The sequence below is a fragment of the Plecotus auritus genome (assembly GCF_963455305.1).
Source record: "Plecotus auritus genome assembly, chromosome: 4".
NCBI lineage: Eukaryota > Metazoa > Chordata > Mammalia > Chiroptera > Vespertilionidae > Plecotus > Plecotus auritus.
The window spans coordinates 3,895,499-3,911,883 of NC_137775.1; the positions used below are offsets into that span (position 1 = coordinate 3,895,499).

At 55.0% G+C, this 16,385-nt stretch overlaps 1 protein-coding gene across 4 annotated transcripts in view; it reads right to left on the minus strand.

Annotated features, from left to right (window-relative positions):
- The window catches only part of SLC22A3 (solute carrier family 22 member 3), a 71,351-nt gene extending 62,264 nt beyond the window's left edge, over positions 1-9,087 (minus strand). For all 4 annotated transcript variants that reach the window (XR_013960336.1, XR_013960337.1, XM_080663619.1 and 1 more), the window contains exon 1: positions 8,666-9,087. Coding sequence is in view for 2 of the 4 variants with exons in the window: in XM_080663619.1 (XP_080519745.1) it covers positions 8,666-9,064 (399 nt within the window). In the remaining 2 variants the exon portion in view is untranslated. The remainder of the gene's footprint in view (positions 1-8,665) is intronic.
- Positions 9,088-16,385: the final 7,298 nt, after the last annotated feature.

Here is a 16,385-nt window from a genome sequence, read left to right on the forward strand (position 1 = left end):
GCACAGGCCTGGAGTGAGGGCTCAGCGATGCAGGCCGCTGTGAGGGTGATGCTCCGTGAGGCACACACCTGGAGGGAGCACTCAGCGATGCAGGCTGCTGTGAGGGTGATGCTCCGCGAGGCACAGTCCTGGAGGGAGCACTCAGCGATGCAGGCCGCTGTGAGGGTGGTGCTCCGTGAGGCACACGCCTGGAGGGAGCGCTCAGCAATGCAGGCTGCTGTGAGGGTGATGCTCCGCGAGGCACAGGCCTGGAGTGAGGGCTCAGCGATGCAGGCTGCTGTGAGGACGATGCAGAGCCGCGGACGCCGGAGGGTAAGCTGCGGTCTGGCTGCAGGACCTGGGTACAAGCCAGCTCCCCACCTGACCCCGCAGGCACCTGGGAGGCTTCATACAGGAAGGGACCCCCCACAAATCTGTCCTCCAAGAGCCCCTAACTGCTGGGAACATGGGGCCACCCTTATCTGCAAAGGTGCCCCCCACCCCCGCCAACCAGCACACCTTGAATCAGGAAAGCTGACCCTGTTCTGTCTTTTACATGAAACATGAGCAAACGCCCCCACCCCTCACCCCTGTAGGTGCTGCCAGACCCCTGCCTGCGCCCTGCAGCTCCGGGGCTGTCTATTCCACCTGAGATTTCCCAGGCTCAGGAACGTCCGGGGCCACACCCCACACCTCTCTACTCCGCCTGCAGTCGGGGCCCAGTGCGGGGTCTGAGCCAGTCCAGCCACCCCAGCCGAGACCAGACACCTGTGGACTCGGGGGGGGGGGGGGGTGGGGGCACATTCAGTGACAAGAAGCAAGAAGGCGGGAACTGTGTGCGATTCGCTCTCATCATTGATGTTTCTCCCTCCCTCTCCCTCTCCCTTCCTCTCTGGAATCAATGATGTGTGTATATATGTGAAGAACTCTGTGGGGAAGGGTCTTGGAACAATTTCCTTTGCACTACGGCAACCCCGGAATGCATTTCTTTATTTGATTGTTTTAAAATCGATGCCAAGTTAATTTCACTTAGTTTCGATTTAATCTCCTCACCTACCCTGAATAGTTAAGATGTTCGCTTGCCCATGTGACTTCCCTCGGCGAGTTTGCCTGGAAACGCTCACTTGAGAACGATGAAAGGAAACTCATTTCACATGCATGTCTGCAAAGCATGGCTTGGAAAAAGCCCTCCCCGGTAAACGCACACAATGCTGTCTCCGCAGCCCCTTCCTCATCAGCGTCCACAGTCTTCGGAACAGCAGAGTCTGGCGCCCCGGCCTCCTGCGTGTCTTAGTGGCAGTGGCTGAGGTCCCTGCCCGAGAGGGGCTGGGGACACGCGTGCTGTCTTTCAACTTGTGCTGTAGCCACGGGCGCTTCCAGTTGGCAGAGCCCCGTGAAACCGGAGCCACCCCGTGCGTACGCGGGGCATCAGCAGCAACGGAGAAGGCATCTGAGCCACCAGCTGCTGTCCAGCAGGGCAGCTGCGGAGAGCTGGACGAGGGAGCCGCCTCCCCGGGGAGCCCGCCCCCCCCCCCCCCCGCCTGGTCAGCACCGTCCAGGCGATGGATGTCGGTCTCCTCCCCGGAGGGTGCAGTCGTCTCAGCCCCCTGAGCTCATGACATGTGGGCTCCCACTCCAGACACCCCACTACGCTAACAGCAGAGACTTGCAAAGCCTTGGGACCTCATTTACATGAAACCGTCTCACGGTCCCATTGTCCTGAGCAGCGGGGCTACCGCTCTGCCCCGGTTCCCCTCCTCTGGCCAGCACGCCCCGACACGGCCTGGCCCATCCCACTCTGACACAGGCCTCCCTGGGGGCTCTGACGCTGGACACCACAGGGCTGATGGCATCTCGTAGAAAACCATCTCACCCAGGCTGTCTCACGTCTTGTCTGTGAAACTCCCATATCGGCATTAGAAGCCAGGAAAAATGACACAATCATATCTCAACGTATACCCGCTAACTCAGCGGACACCAACCAAGAAGGAAAGCTGAGGAGAGGCACCCACCAGCTCGCTGTCATTAGGCAAATGTATCGGTGATGCATTGCGCTAGGTCAGAGGTCAGCAAACGCCAGCTCCAGGATCCATCCTGGCCCACTACGCACTCCCTCTCTCCCTTCCCCTCCTCCACTAGCTCAGGACTCTTCATGTGTTGACAGGAACTGATTTTTTGAGCATCACACATGGCCAGGCATGAAGACACGCACTTTGCACCCCTGCCAGACCAATCTCTAAGGCGGGTGTTACTATGCCCGTTCCAGAGCTAAGGAAACTGAGGTTCAGGCAGGTTCTGTGACTCGCCCTTGACGTTGAAAGACAGAGGAGCTGGGATGTAGGCCCAGATCTATCTGACCCTAAAGGACATGTATGTACTTTCTACCATACTAATCTGCCTTATGCCAAGACTCTTTAACCCACACATCCAAAAGTAGACACATGTCCCATTTGGCATATCCCAAATGTATATCCCATTGGGCTGTGTCCTGCCTTTGCCCGAGGCTCCACTGTAAGGTGTGCTAAGACACCCAGGGAGTGTGGCTCAGCTGTGGGTACCCTCCCCTAACTGCTTACAGGATTTTACCATCAGCTGACCATCTCTGGAGAGCCCCAAGCTTTCTGTAGAGAAACACAGCATTTCATCTGATAACATCCGGGACTCCTGCCTCAAGGTAAAGGGGTGGTGCTTCCGCCCCAAGGTCTGCAGAGTCTGTTGGGGGAACTGGCATGCACTTCAACCACCCATAAGGCTGTTCCACCCATGATGCTCTCATCATGCTCCCCACAGAAAAACACCCAGCACGTCTCCATGTGTGGTCCATGGACTACCTCTGTGGGCCTCACACGCTTGTGAAAAATGAAGGTTATTGATCTTTTGAGTCCAAGTCTCTGAGGGTGGGTCACAGGAATGCACCCCACCCACTGCCTCCAAGGGCATTTACCAAATGGCTACAGAGGAAATGAGGGTGAAGACGAGGAGAACTCGGCATCCTTTTCCTCGTCTATTCCTCTTGGACCCCTCCTTGTCCTTGGAGGCTGAGGTCAAGGTCAGTTACAAGAAACTTGGAGGAAATATATTAATACCAGACAAAGGAGGCATTGAGATAATATACATCATGGATTTATAAATAGGGTCCCTATCTATATAGTAAAACCCTAATATGCAAATTGACCAAACCACGGAACAACAGGCGGAATGACCAGTTGCTATGATGCACACTGACCACCAGAGGGCAGATGCTCAACGCAGGAGCTGCCCCCAGCCCACAAGCCCTGACCGGCGGCAGGAGGTGGGGCCAGTGAGTGGGCGGCGCCAGCCAAGGTGGGTGCCAGTGGGGGTCCCCCATCCCCTCCCGCAGGTCAACCCGGAGAGGTGACCAGTGGCAGTGGCGGGGGGCGGGGCCGGTGAGTGGGAGGAGCCAGGCTGCCAGCCAAGGCAGGTGCCAGCAGGGGCCCAGATCGCCCCACCGGTCGCCCCACAGATCGGCCCTGATGGCCAGCCAGGCCTAGGGACCCTACCCATGCAGGAATTTCATGTTCCGGGCCTCTAGTACTATAATAAATAGTTCAATTCACTATGTAGATTTAAAAATTCTAACCTTGGGGAGTTGGGTGGAGGGAAAGGGGAGAAAATGGGAGACTCTAATACTGTCAACAATCAAAACGAACCAATTCTAAATTTGTACACACATGCACCCAGTAAAGCTGCCTCATGTGCATAACTTCTAAAATCTGCTGGAAATATAGGGAGAAAGTGACAAGCCCGCCAATAGAATGGCAAATTTCAATACTCTTTCATTAGTCTCCATAGACCGAGCAGGTGGAAAGCTGGTTAAAACCTAGAACATTTTAACAATACTATTGCCAAGCTTCCAGCATTGGGCATCGGTAAACCCTGTGCCAAATAAAGACGCCACCTTCATCTCAAGCATGTGTGAAACGTTTCTAAAAACGGACCTCCTAGACGGCCCCAAAGCAGGTTTCCGTAAAATGCAAATGAGCGGCACCCTACAGACCACACTTCCTGACCACCAAGTTAGATTACAAGTCAACAATTAAAAGATAAAAGCATCGGCACACATTTGAAAATTTCAAGTGAGCCTCAGAGTAAATCACGGGCCAAAGAAGAAATGATCATAGAAGTTTAAAATCCTGCCGGTGGGATAATTAAAATCTGCGTTTCAAAACGGGCCTGGTGCAGTCAAAAAGCACAGAGCAGTAAACGTATAGCTTTAAAGACTGAGACCAGCCGAAACCGGTTTGGCTCAGTGGATAGAGCGTCGGCCTGCGGACTGAAGGGTCCCGGGTTCGATTCCGGTCAAGGGCACGTACCTTGGTTGCGGGCACATCCCCAGTGGGGAGTGTGCAGGAGGCAGCTGATCAATGTTTCTCTCATCGATGTTTCTAGCTCTCTATCCCTCTCCCTTCCTCTCTGTAAAATATCAATAAAATATATTTAAAAAAAAAAAGACTGAGACCAGAAAAGAAGGCTGGGAATCGCTGGGCTGAGCGCCCGGCGGAAGTTGGGGAAGGCAGAGGGAGCGTCAATCCAAAAAGTAGAACAACAACAAAGCGGAGAAGTTAATGAGACAGAAAGCGAACAGTGTCACAGCTGGCTCTCTGAAGTCCTCACAAAACCAACGTCCTCCTGCTGAGGGTGACGCAGCCCAAAACAGCGAAGGCAACAAATCACGTTGGAAATAAAAACGGCACCAAAGTGAAGATCTTTCTGCAGAGCCCAGAACCAATGAGCGATCCGGTCCAGACTGAAACTTGGCCTGACGTCCTTTGTCCAGCACCCACAACAGGGCCCTCCCCCGCGTGACGAACAGTGAGGACGCAATGCCAGTGGCAGGGGTGTCAGCGCGGGCCCACCCGCTGGCCTTTTGTCCCGGGTCGGATGAGAGAGAAGCAAAGCGGAGACACGTGGAGCACGCAGACAGCCCAGAGATGAATCAGCCGCTGCTCTCCGCAAGGGAGCAGCTACTCCCTCAAATGGACTCGCCTTGATTGTGGGAGAACACCGGCTTCGGGGGGCAAACAAGGACGCATCCGTCTATTCCTCAAGGCGCCCCGAAGCCCGGCTCCTCGTGAGGGACTCCGAGAAGCTCCCCGCCCTCCCTCGGCGTCCACGCAAGCATTTAAACATCCTGACATGAGTTCCAAAGACTCGCTCCTGGGGCGATGACTTGACACCTTGGGTTTGGGGCAGCCGTGGGCAAACTACGGCCCGCGGGCCGGATCCGGCCCGTTCGGCGGTTCTATCCGGCCCGCGGAGCCGAAAGAGCGGAGGGTTCTCTTGCTCTCCCCTCCGCTCCTTTACTTTGAATGTATATCAGTTCACACAAACACTCCATCCATGCTTTTGTTCCGGCCCTCCGGTCCAGTTTAAGAACCTGTTGTGGCCCTCGAGTCAAAAAGTTTGCCCACCCCTGGTTTGGGGGCCCGGACCGCTCTGCATAGCATCCTGCTCGGTCCTGCCCACGTCTGACAACCAGATAAGGGTGAGATGCGGACCTTAGGGAGGTCTGCCCGCAGGATGTTAAATGTAGATGAGCTTTCAGGGCCCGGCCTCGAGCAGCAGAAACAGGGGGGGAGGAGCGGGTAGAAAGGGCAGGGCACTTGGCATTGACTTAGATCCTTGGCGCGGCTTGGCTGTGTAAGATGCAAAGAGGGCGGGTGAGGCTTCAATGCCCATTTTGCAATGTTCACATCAAACGTACAGACAGCCCTTTCCAGGAAACGAAGGCACAGCCTCCCGTCTGCTGCTCTGGGTGACTGTTGACCTGACACCATGGAATGAAGCACAGGGGCACCTCGGCCAGGGGACCACGTAGCCACAAGGTGGGATCCTCGAGGAGCGTCCCTGGGGGCTCTGAGGTGCGAGTGACCGGGTGTCACGCTGCCCGACTTGTTCCAAGGACAGAGGCTGCACAGAGGAGAGGGGTCCCTCTTACAATCAAGCCCCGTATCTAACCCCACTCCGCTGAGCTAGGTCTGGGCCTGCGTCTCCGGCAGGTCCTATCACCTCCCCTGCTCAGGGACCTCCTCTGTCAGCCCAGGACAACGATATCCCCCCACAGGGTGCGAGGATGACACAGGACAGTCGTAGGGAGACAGTCTGGCATCTGGTTGCCTCCGCCTTAGAAAGCCCCTCTCGGTGGTAAGTATGTTCGACGGCAACTCTCGAAGAGCACATTGGGTACAGGGTGCTGGCCAAAGACAGAACTGAAGTTCCTTTAACCATTCGGACAGAATACGGAGGAACCAAAGTGAACTGGGCCGTGTTCTAAACCAAAGATAGCATACTACTCGCCGTGCAGAACGGAGAGAGAATGAGCTGTTCCGGATGGCTGACTTCCCGGGGAGGTGGGGGAGTTTCCTCTCCAGGATCAACAAATTCAAAACAAACCAGAAGAAGCAAACAACTCCGGACATTTTAAACAATCTCTCTAATACACTTCAGGACTCGCCGGGGGCCTGAAGGAGTGCCTTCCCAATCGTTTTACTTTTCCTTGAAGATTTTTTAAAAGATTTTTTTACTGATTTCAGAGAGGAAGGGAGAGGGAGAGAGAGAGAAACATCAATGATGAGAGAGAATCATGGATGGGCTGCCTCCTGCCCGCCCCACACCGGGGATCGAGCCTGCAGCCCAGGCACGTGCCCTTGACCGGGAATCGAACCCTCATCTCCTGGTTCACAGGTTGACGCTCAGCCACTGAGCCCCGCCGGCCGGGCTTCCTTGAGGATTTTTGTCGTTGTTCTGAGCACAGCGAGCAACCACCCAGTGATGCATCTGCAAGGCCTCGGAGGGCTCAGCCCAACCCGTCCTTTTACAGACGCGAACGCTAAGCCCGAGAGGCCGGTTCACCCACGCCGCCCAGCTCCCGGCACTCAGGGGCCGGACCCCGGTCTCCTGCCCTCCCCACTGCCTTTTAGGAGCCACTGACCTTTAAAGAGACCACTCCGCTCTCCTTGAAATGACCCCAGAAAGCGTGCAACCACCCTGGCACCCCAGAATGCTTAGCGTGTCTGTGTGGGCTTAGCTCTCACACTCGGTGTCTCCCTCCTCTGATGCTCACAAGCCACGCGTGCTCCTGGAAACGCCTCTCGCGTGTGCGTGCATTCTGCTTTGAACGTTCACTTGACTTTGTTTGAAGTGGATGTACATGTCTTTAAAAGTCAGGTGTCTCCTCTCCCAGCGGGCTGGCCTGGGAAATACGGGCCTAGCAGCCGCGCTGAGTGAAACAGAAGCAGCGGGCTAACACCGCAGCTGAATGCAGGCTCCCGCCCTGTCCACACCCACCCACGTTACCCACTGCAGCTGGGAAGCCCCAGCCACAAGATCCCTGCAGCTTATAAACTACCCGTGGATGCAGTAGCAACGGAAGCACCTCACACACACAGGCACACTACCCTGCCCTGCCGGCCGCCGTGGGGTTTTAGCTCCAGAGCCCTGAGCATACGTCCCCTCACAGTGCGTTCACACCCACACTCGGCATACAGCACAGGCAGTCCTCCAAGATCCCAGCCCCAGGGAGGTGAGGTCGGCAGAGAGAGAACACCACTACCAGTGGCTGAATCCACAGTTTGACTCATTATTCAAGCAGGTGCTTAAAAACCTGCTAATGTCAATAAATAAAGACACGATTTTTTCTTTCCCAGCCTGCCTGAGCACATGCAATCGTGTTGTTGTTTTAATTAAAAGTTCAATAAAACAGCTTCTCCCTCCTCCCAGGCTCGGGGGGGGGGGGGGGGTGCCCCTGTGTCTGCGGCTCAGGAAGGAGAACAGCAGCCTGCAGGCAGTGCAGCCAGGAGCAGGCCTGCGGGGAGGGGGTGGGGGTCAGCTGCCTCATGCACTGCCTGCCCACAGCGCTCAGGGAAATGTGGGCGCTGTCCCCGGCCCCCCGCAGCCACCACTAGTGAGTGGCGCGTCCACGTTACAGGGCAGGTAGCCTTTCCTGGCGTTCCTGTGATGGACTCGCAGAGGAAAAATTAAACTAGTTCAAAAACGCAGCTTTCCCAATTTCTCTCGGCGGCTGCTCTTTGCCCCAAAGCAGTTTGACCAAAACCACTTCCTGGGAGAGCCTGGACCTTTGTCCCCTTGCGTTTCAGATCATCATTTTGGCAACTGGAGAGAGTGGCGCTGCCTTCAAAGGTTCTTTCTCCTTCCCTCTGCCCCACCCCACCCCACCCCCACCCCCACCCCCACCAGGAGCCCATCGGACCGCTCAGCCTCGCGGGCAGGGAGCCTGCAGCTCTCCCCCCGCCGCCTCCCCCCACGCCAGCTGCCCCCCAATGTCCATGAGTGCAAACGCATCTCAGAGGCGACAGACTTCGCGCCGGATGCTCAGATGCCTGGGAGGGTGTGCGACGTGTCCCAGAACTTGACTTCTCTGCGTTTCCTTCCCACCCGAAACCCCAGCTTCTCCGTTCACTCGTGGAGGGAGACGCGCGGAGGGCGCTTCGCGGGCATTTACGATGCAGCACTTGCAAGAGTGGGATGGCCCAGGTCGGTCCCCTTCCCCAAAGGTGACCAGTCCCCAAAGGTGACCGACCCCCAGGTGTCAGCCCGCACGACCTTTCGAACCTTCCCGGCGGCCGGCTCGCCCCAGTGCCCGCGTCCGCGGGGGGGGCGCAGCGCCCGTCCCCTCCCCGCCGGGTCCCCGCTGCCGGGCGCTCACCTCGCTGACCACGGTGGAGTGGGCCTGGGCGTAGCGCCAGCCGCCCCGACAGGGCACGAGCGGCGCCGAGCGGTTGGGGAAGGCGGCGAGCGGGTCGGCGCAGCTGAGCGCGGCCGAGGCGTTGGCGGCCTCCAGCTGGAAGCGCCGGCAGCTGCCCAGGCCCGCGCGCTCGGGCACCGTGCGGTTCCACTCCTCCTCGGCGCTCCAGCCGCAGCGCTCGGCCAGCGCGGCCGCGCCCGGCCCGCGGCACCAGAAGCGCTCGGGCCGGCTGCCCAGGAAGACCACGGCCACGAAGAGGAAGGCGAAGGTGACGCCCGTCAGGCACAGCAGCAGGAACACGCGCCGCTGGAAGCGCCCGAACTCGCCGGCCCGCTGCAGCGCCTCGTCGAAGGACGGCATGGTGCGCGCCCGCCGCCCGGCCTCCGAGTGGCCGCGGGCCGCCGGCCGCCCGCTTTACCCGCCGCCTCCCCCGTCCCGCTCCCGCCCCTGGGCGCCGCGCCAGCCGCCCCGTGCGTCCCGCCGGCCCCCGAGCCCGTGCGCGCAGCCCCCGCCTCCCTCCCTCGGGGCGCCCGCAGCTGCCCCGGCCCCGCACCCCAGGGGCGCCCCGCGAAGGCGGGGGAGGCAGGGGGCCGGGTGGGCGCGGAGGGGCCGGGGCGCCCGGCCTGGCTGAGCGCCACGCGCGCCGGGACCGGCCGGGTCTGCGAGTGACAGGCACAGCCTCGGGCCTGGCGCGCAGCTCCATTCGGTCCCTGCCAGCAGCTGCTCCGCGCCCGGGCCGGCCTCCAGGGAAGAAAGTACAGCGTCACCGCTACTCCCGGCTCCTCGGACGTGGCCTCTGGCGGCAGAGTGCAGCCCAGGGAACTGGCGACGCGCACCCCGGGTCGGCGCCCGCGCCCAGTCGCTCCTCCAGCCCCCTCCCCTCGGGGCACAGCGGAGGCTCCACGCACCCCTGGACCCGCTGCCGGTTCCCAGGATCCTGAACCGATTGCACAGGCAGACCACGCGGGTTAGACTTTGTGAAAGTGTCAGCGAAGGGCGGCTGTGCTGTTACCTGCTGTGCCCAAAGGCTCTCTCTCCTGGGCCTCCTCCAGACGGGACTGCCTTCAGCGGTTTGGTAATGCCCGCCCCCTCCCCGGACAGGGCATTCAGGGAGACCCCCTGGTTCTGGACCTCAGCGCCAGTCTCGCCAGTCTCGGAAGGGAGAAGGCCGGCTGGGGGAAGCTGCAGGCATCACTTAGAGCCTGACTCACCTCTCACTCTGTGGGACTCAGAAACGGAATGGCACAGTCATTGGACATGATGCTGTAGACACAGTGGTTGAAACGGAATAATGCTCTCACAGCACATACAAGGCCGCATTGGACACCGGTGCTTCTCAGCCCTCTGGCGAAGGAGACACGCGTGTTGTCTGCTCCTCATTCGTTGCAGACCAACATGTGGTCTTACTGGGCATGAACAACCTGCCTCTCAGACACACAACAACATCGGAAAAGGTCCAGGGGTCCTCAAACTTTTTAAACAGGGGGCCAGTTCACTGTCCCTCAGACCGTTGGAGGGCCGGACTATAGTTTAAAAAAAAAAAAAAAACTATGAACAAATTCCTAGGCGCACTGCGGGCCTGGGGCGAGTCGGCTGCTAAGCAGGACAGGCAGCGGCACCCGGCGGGCCGGATACATGTCCTCGGCGGGCCGCATGTGGCCCGCGGGCCGTAGTTTGAGGACGCCTGGTCTACACCCTGTTCAAGAAGCCGGGCCCAGCAGTCACACACTTGGATGTTGTGGGGACGTCAGTTGGGTATAAAAGTTTCGTAATGCTACTCACGGTTTCTGCACTTAACTGATTGCAGACAGAGAACAATTCACAGACTAGCCCAGTGGTTCCCAACCTTCCTAATGCCGCGACCCTATAATACAGTTCCTCATGTGGTGGTGACCCCCAACCATAAAATTATTTTCGTTGCTACTTCAGAACTGTAATTTTGCTACTGTTATGAATCATCATGTAAATATCTGTCTTTTCCGATGGTCTTAGGCGATCCTGCTAGCGGTTCTCAACCTGTGGGAACTAGCCCTAATAGTGCTAATCGTAGGCCGTCTCTTCTGTGTAAGGTAATATACAGATGTCTCCATAAAAATTCTTTATTTTACCTGGAACCTGGCCTTCTCAGTGGTTAGAGCAGCCTTGGGCAAACTACGGCCCGTGGGCCAGATCCGGCTGTTCTATCCGGTTCTCTTGCTCTCCCCTCCGCTCCTTAACTTTGAATTTATATTAGTTCACACAAACACTCCATCCATGCTTTTGTTCCGGCCCTCCGGTCCAGTTTAAGAACCCATTGTGGCCCTCGAGTCAAAAAGTTTGCCCACCCCTGGGTTAGAGCGTCAGCCCGAGGCCGGAGGGTCTTGGGTTTGATTCCCAGTCCCGGCACGTACTTGGGTGGCAGGTTCGATCCCCAGCCCATAAACCAGTCGCTGTGTCCTCTCTTTCACTGTAAAATAACTATAAGCATGCAATGAGTTCGAGGTCTATTTGCTTAAAATACAAAGACAAAATGTATGAAGTCCAGTAATCCAGGTCATTTTAGTGCAGTTGATGCATATGTTAACATAGGTTTCCTAATGCGGGTGTTTGAAGGCTAGAAGAGGAAATATTCAATTTTGCGCGAGTTAAAGCTATGTCTTACATGTGAAAAGGTGGGGGTTACCTGAAAAATCCAAAACAAAGCCTTTTTAAAATGTGGCCCAAAGGAATAGGATAAGGAGAACAAGACCCGCAGAAGATGTTGATGTAAGTGGCAGTGTCTGCTGGGCAGGAGTATGTACAAATACACCTGTTCTGATTTTTTCTGTCTTTTTGTCGAATGACTTGTGGTCTAGACCAGTGGTCGGCAAACTCATCAGTCCACAGAGCCAAATATCAACAGGACAACGATTGAAATTTCTTTGGAGAGCCAAATTTTTTAAACTTAAACTTCTGCTAACGCCACTTCTTCAAAACAGACTCGCCCAGGCCGTGGTATTTTGTGGAAGAGCCACACTCAAGGGGCCAAAGAGCCGCATGTGGCTCGCGCGCCGCAGTTTGCCGACCACTGGTCTAGACGGTTTTACCATTTACCTTGAGTGCTAGAATAGCGATTGGAGGGCTCTGTGTGAGACACCATCACAAATACCCCTCGGAGGGAAGGCCAGGCGCTGAGAGAGAGGTTTGTAGGTCAGGAACCCATCGAGGGCACAGAGGGGGCGGGATAACAAGCCTTTGTCTCATTCTCATGTCTTAGACCAGCCGTGGGCAAACTACGGCCCGCGGGCCGGATCCGGCTGTTCTATCCGGTTCTCTTGCTCTCCCCTCTGCTCCTTTACTTTGAATTTATATTAGTTCACACAAACACTCCATCCATGCTTTTGTTCCGGCCCTCCGGTCCAGTTTAAGAATCCATGGTGGCCCTCGAGTCAAAAAGTTTGCCCATCCCTGTTTAGATGCTGGGATTTAGGGTCTAAAGTCTAATCCCAACTTTACAGTGAGATGACAGGTATGTGGGACGTTTACTTTTCCTGAACACAGGAGGGAGAGTCTCTGTATGACGCAGATCTGCCTCCGCCGATTCAGAGCGCGCTGGCACGTGGCTCTGTCCGCACGGAGGAAAGCCAGCCATCTTTCCCAGTCACCTCAGGGCAACCACATCAAAGCCCTTCACGTCCCCCTGGAGGGGTCCTCAGAAACGACAGGTCCCCACCTAAGCTGACTGCTCTCCCGAAGGCAGGCTGGCCCCCATCCCAGTCACATCACCTAACCCCTCCCTCCCCAGTTCCCCTCCCTCCCCTCTCCCATCTGACCGCGCGTCCTCCAGTAACTCACGGAACAGACTCTGCGCCCAGGACTGTACCATGCACTTCACCCCTGATCCCTTCTGCTCCTCAGAACCATGCGAGGTGAGGATTAACAAAAAAAATAAAATTAAAATTAAAATGACTTCACTCGGGGATTAGGTACAAATGGATAATTAGTCCATAACATCATCACAACCACGTATGGTACCAGGCAGGTACGAGGCTTAATGCGATGATCACTTGTAGTTTATGTAACGTGTAAGCACCGGGTTGCACATCTAAACTAATATAGTATTGTGTGTCACCTGTAACTGAAAATAAAACATGATCAAAAGTAATAAATAAAATAAAATGACTTCACTCAGTTTATAGCAGCAGGTGGGACTAGGACCCAGGCCCCACACTATTGGAAATCACTGTCTCAGTTTAATTTTTAAAGTCGTGATTTCATAAATTACTTTGGGGACTACAAATACCATATATTCTAGAAACTGAAAAGAAAATCTTTACCTTTTAATACCAAAACTAAAGTAATTTGCATAAACATAAAACCTACTTAGCCTTGAGTCAAATAACATTGTCAGTTAAATTTTTTAGAGTATATAATGGGAGATTTTGTTGTAAAAATAAAGTTGTTTTGTGGGTTTTTTTTTTTTTTTTTGCATTTTTAACACTGGAAAAAGAAACGATCTAATAATTCCAAAGCATTATCCTTGTTTAGGAAAAGAAAAGAGGTAACTGGTCAAACCCGGGGAAGCGCCCTCCGGAGGTCACGGGGGCGTGCCAAGGTCAGCGCCCGGTTTCGACCACATCCCATGACTATGCAGGAGCCCGTTACTGGGGAAACTGGGTGAAGGGCACACACAAACTCTGTACTATTTTTGCAACGTCTTGTGAGCCTTAAGCTATTTCAAAATAAAAGGTTATTTTTACAAAAAAGGTAATGAGGACCGGTTGGGAAGACGTGTGCCAGAAACGCCGGTGCCATGGGGCTCTCCTTCCAAGAACACGACCTCCCTGCGCCCCAGGCCCAGGCCCCCCTCCCTGCTCATCTCCCTCCTCAGTGTCACAGTGGCTCAGGGAATCCCCTCCAGACCTCGGGGTTGCATCGAGGTCACCGGCTCAGAGTCCTCGGGGAAGGCGTCCGCGGGGAAACGCTGCCTTGTTCGCAGAATCACCTTACAAGTGCAGGCTCGGAGCCACAGGCTGCTTCGAAATAAGCGTTCATTTTTAGATGGGCAAATACTAAGAAGTTTTTACTAATACAACCACCACTCATGGTTCCCTAAGCCAAAGTCTTAAAAGAAGGCTATGACCAGCCTTCGCTGGTTTGGCTCAACAAATAGAGCATCGGCCTGCGGCCTGAAGGGTCCTGGGTTCAGTTTCGGTCAAGGGCACGTACCTTAATTGCAGGCTCGATCCCTGGCCCTGGTTGGGGCCTGTGCGGGAGGCAACCAATCGATGTGTCTCTCTCACATTGATGTTTCTCTGTCTCTCCCGCTCCCTTCCACTCTCTCTAAAAATCAATGGAAAAATATCCTCGGGTGAGGATTAACAAAATAAAACAAAAATGAAGACTATGACCAAAAAAAAGAAGAAGAGTGTGTTTCTTCTACTTTTTTACTGTTTTAGTTATTGGTGTTAATTCGTGATTTTTACTACAAAAGGCTTGTTTTTGCTTAATAAATACAGTCACATGGGGCATGTAGGGTTCTGTGTGTGCATTTCATAACACACCTACAGACACACCGGAGTGGCTCAGATCCGAGAAGCTGGGCCTCCTGGTCACCCCAGCCTCTGTCGCAAACACAGCCCCAGTCCCCTCACTCCCGAGGGAAGTCCATCCTCACGGCAGCAGGCTCGGTCCTCCTCTCCCGCCTCGAGCATCTCTGGAGTCCCCAGAGCTCCCTTTGGGCCCCCCTTTATGTGCGCCCCACATGCAGTGGACAGTTCTCTGCTTCCTCCTGTGCCCTCCAGGAATCTCCGAGACAACGGCGGGCAGCGTCTTCCGTGTCCTGCGGAGCCCATCCCATTCCTGGGCTGTTCTCAAGTCAGAGCCCGTGTTAAAAAGGGTGTGGGGCCAGACCTCTTACTGGAACATCTTCGCCCTTGTCCAGGATGGAGCAGACCACGGCTTCTCGGGGCGGGGAGAGGAGGTGATGGGCGTGAACTGAGTTTTGTCTTATGTGAAACTATAGAACAGGATGGTGACGTGGACACGGGGCAGGCTTTTCTTTTTTTTTGTTTTGTTTTGTTTTGTTAATCCTCACCCAAGGATATTTTTTTCCATTGATTTTTAGAGAGAAGGGAAGGAACGAGGGAGGGAGAGAGAGAGAGAGAGGAGTGGGAGTTGGGGGGACTGGCCAGGTTTCCCCTCAAGCCCCAACCGCAGTGCCCATGCTTCTCACCTCCCGTTTATCCCTCGGGCTGTGTGTGTTTGACCCCCAAATACAGTCAGGGTTCAGCCTCTTTCCCACAGGTCTCCTGGCTGCAGTCAGGTCAGAGGGCGCGCCTGGGCATCCTTCCTTACACGTCCTGTCTGTGTGCCCGGAGACAGAGAATGGCCATGCTCACCTGTTGGGCCAGCGGGTACACACCTGCCTCTCAGCGCCAGCCCAGCCCTCTGTCACGTGCCAACAATGGCCTTCCCACTGGGGTTTCCATACCCACTCATCTGCCATCTACCCTCCCAGGGTAAGCCCTCCTTCCCAGTTACTAAGGGACTTCATGGATGCCTCAAACCCATGCCAATCCCTACCTGTACCTTCCATACTCTTGTATCTGAAAAGCCATCTCACTGTCTCCTGCCTACACACATCTACTATATAGACACACATTTATATCATTAATATCTACGCCTGTGTCTTTCTTTCTTATATATATATATATTATTGATTTTAGAGAGGAAAGGAGAAGGAGAGAGAGATAGAAACATCAATGATGAGAGAGAATCATCAATCAGCTGCCTCCTGCACACCCGCTACTGGGGATCGAGCCCACAACCCGGGCATGTGCCCTTGACTGGAATCAAACCCAGGACCCTTCAGTCCACAGGCCGACACTCTATCCACTGAGCCAGACCAGTGAGGGTGACGCCCAGGTCTTTATAACAACAGGGCTAGGATTCCCCATCCAGTCTTAGAAACATCACTCACTCTCATTGAATCTCAGTTTCCTTGTTGGTAAACTTGAGATAAAGAACAGTATTAAACCCATCAGGTCATAGAGAGAAATAAATAAAACCGTGTAAGCCAACTGTTTAGCATAGTCTTTATTGGACAAAAAGAAGGGTTCAATCAACCTGTTAACTCTTTTTCAAAATTCCACTTGCAAGTTGCACTCAGTCCTCCTTCCCCGGCCTCTTTGCTAAACCCCCCTTGTTTCTCTCACTGCTAAGTATCCATGCCCAGGTCGGGCCACTCCGTGCTCAGCGCACGCCCCCAACGGGAGCTACGCCTCTCCGATGGTGTCCTACGCATCCGTCATCATTGTCTCCTCACGGACAGCCAGGAACACATTGCATTGCGTGTTCCTCTTGTCCATGTTTCCCAGTGCCACGCTGGGCACCTCACGAGATAGTCTACAAATTACCCGTCAGCTCGTGTGTTATTTTAAGGGATACTCCATGACTCATTTGGTTAGTCTCTTAGAATATTTATATTCCCTGAACCTCTTTTTTAAATGCTTTGCTCTAATAATATCTTCCCCCCATACACGAGTGGGAAAAATTAGTCCTCGGTGGATTCCAGAAACGATGCTTTCCTATTCACCCAAGAGCGAGAAAGCCATGATCTCACGTCATCAACATGGGCCCAGACGCCTGACGCAGTTGCTAATTTTTGCTCCACTGACGTTTCCTGATGCGCTTCTGTTCCGCCCGTCCCGAGAAGGTGGTG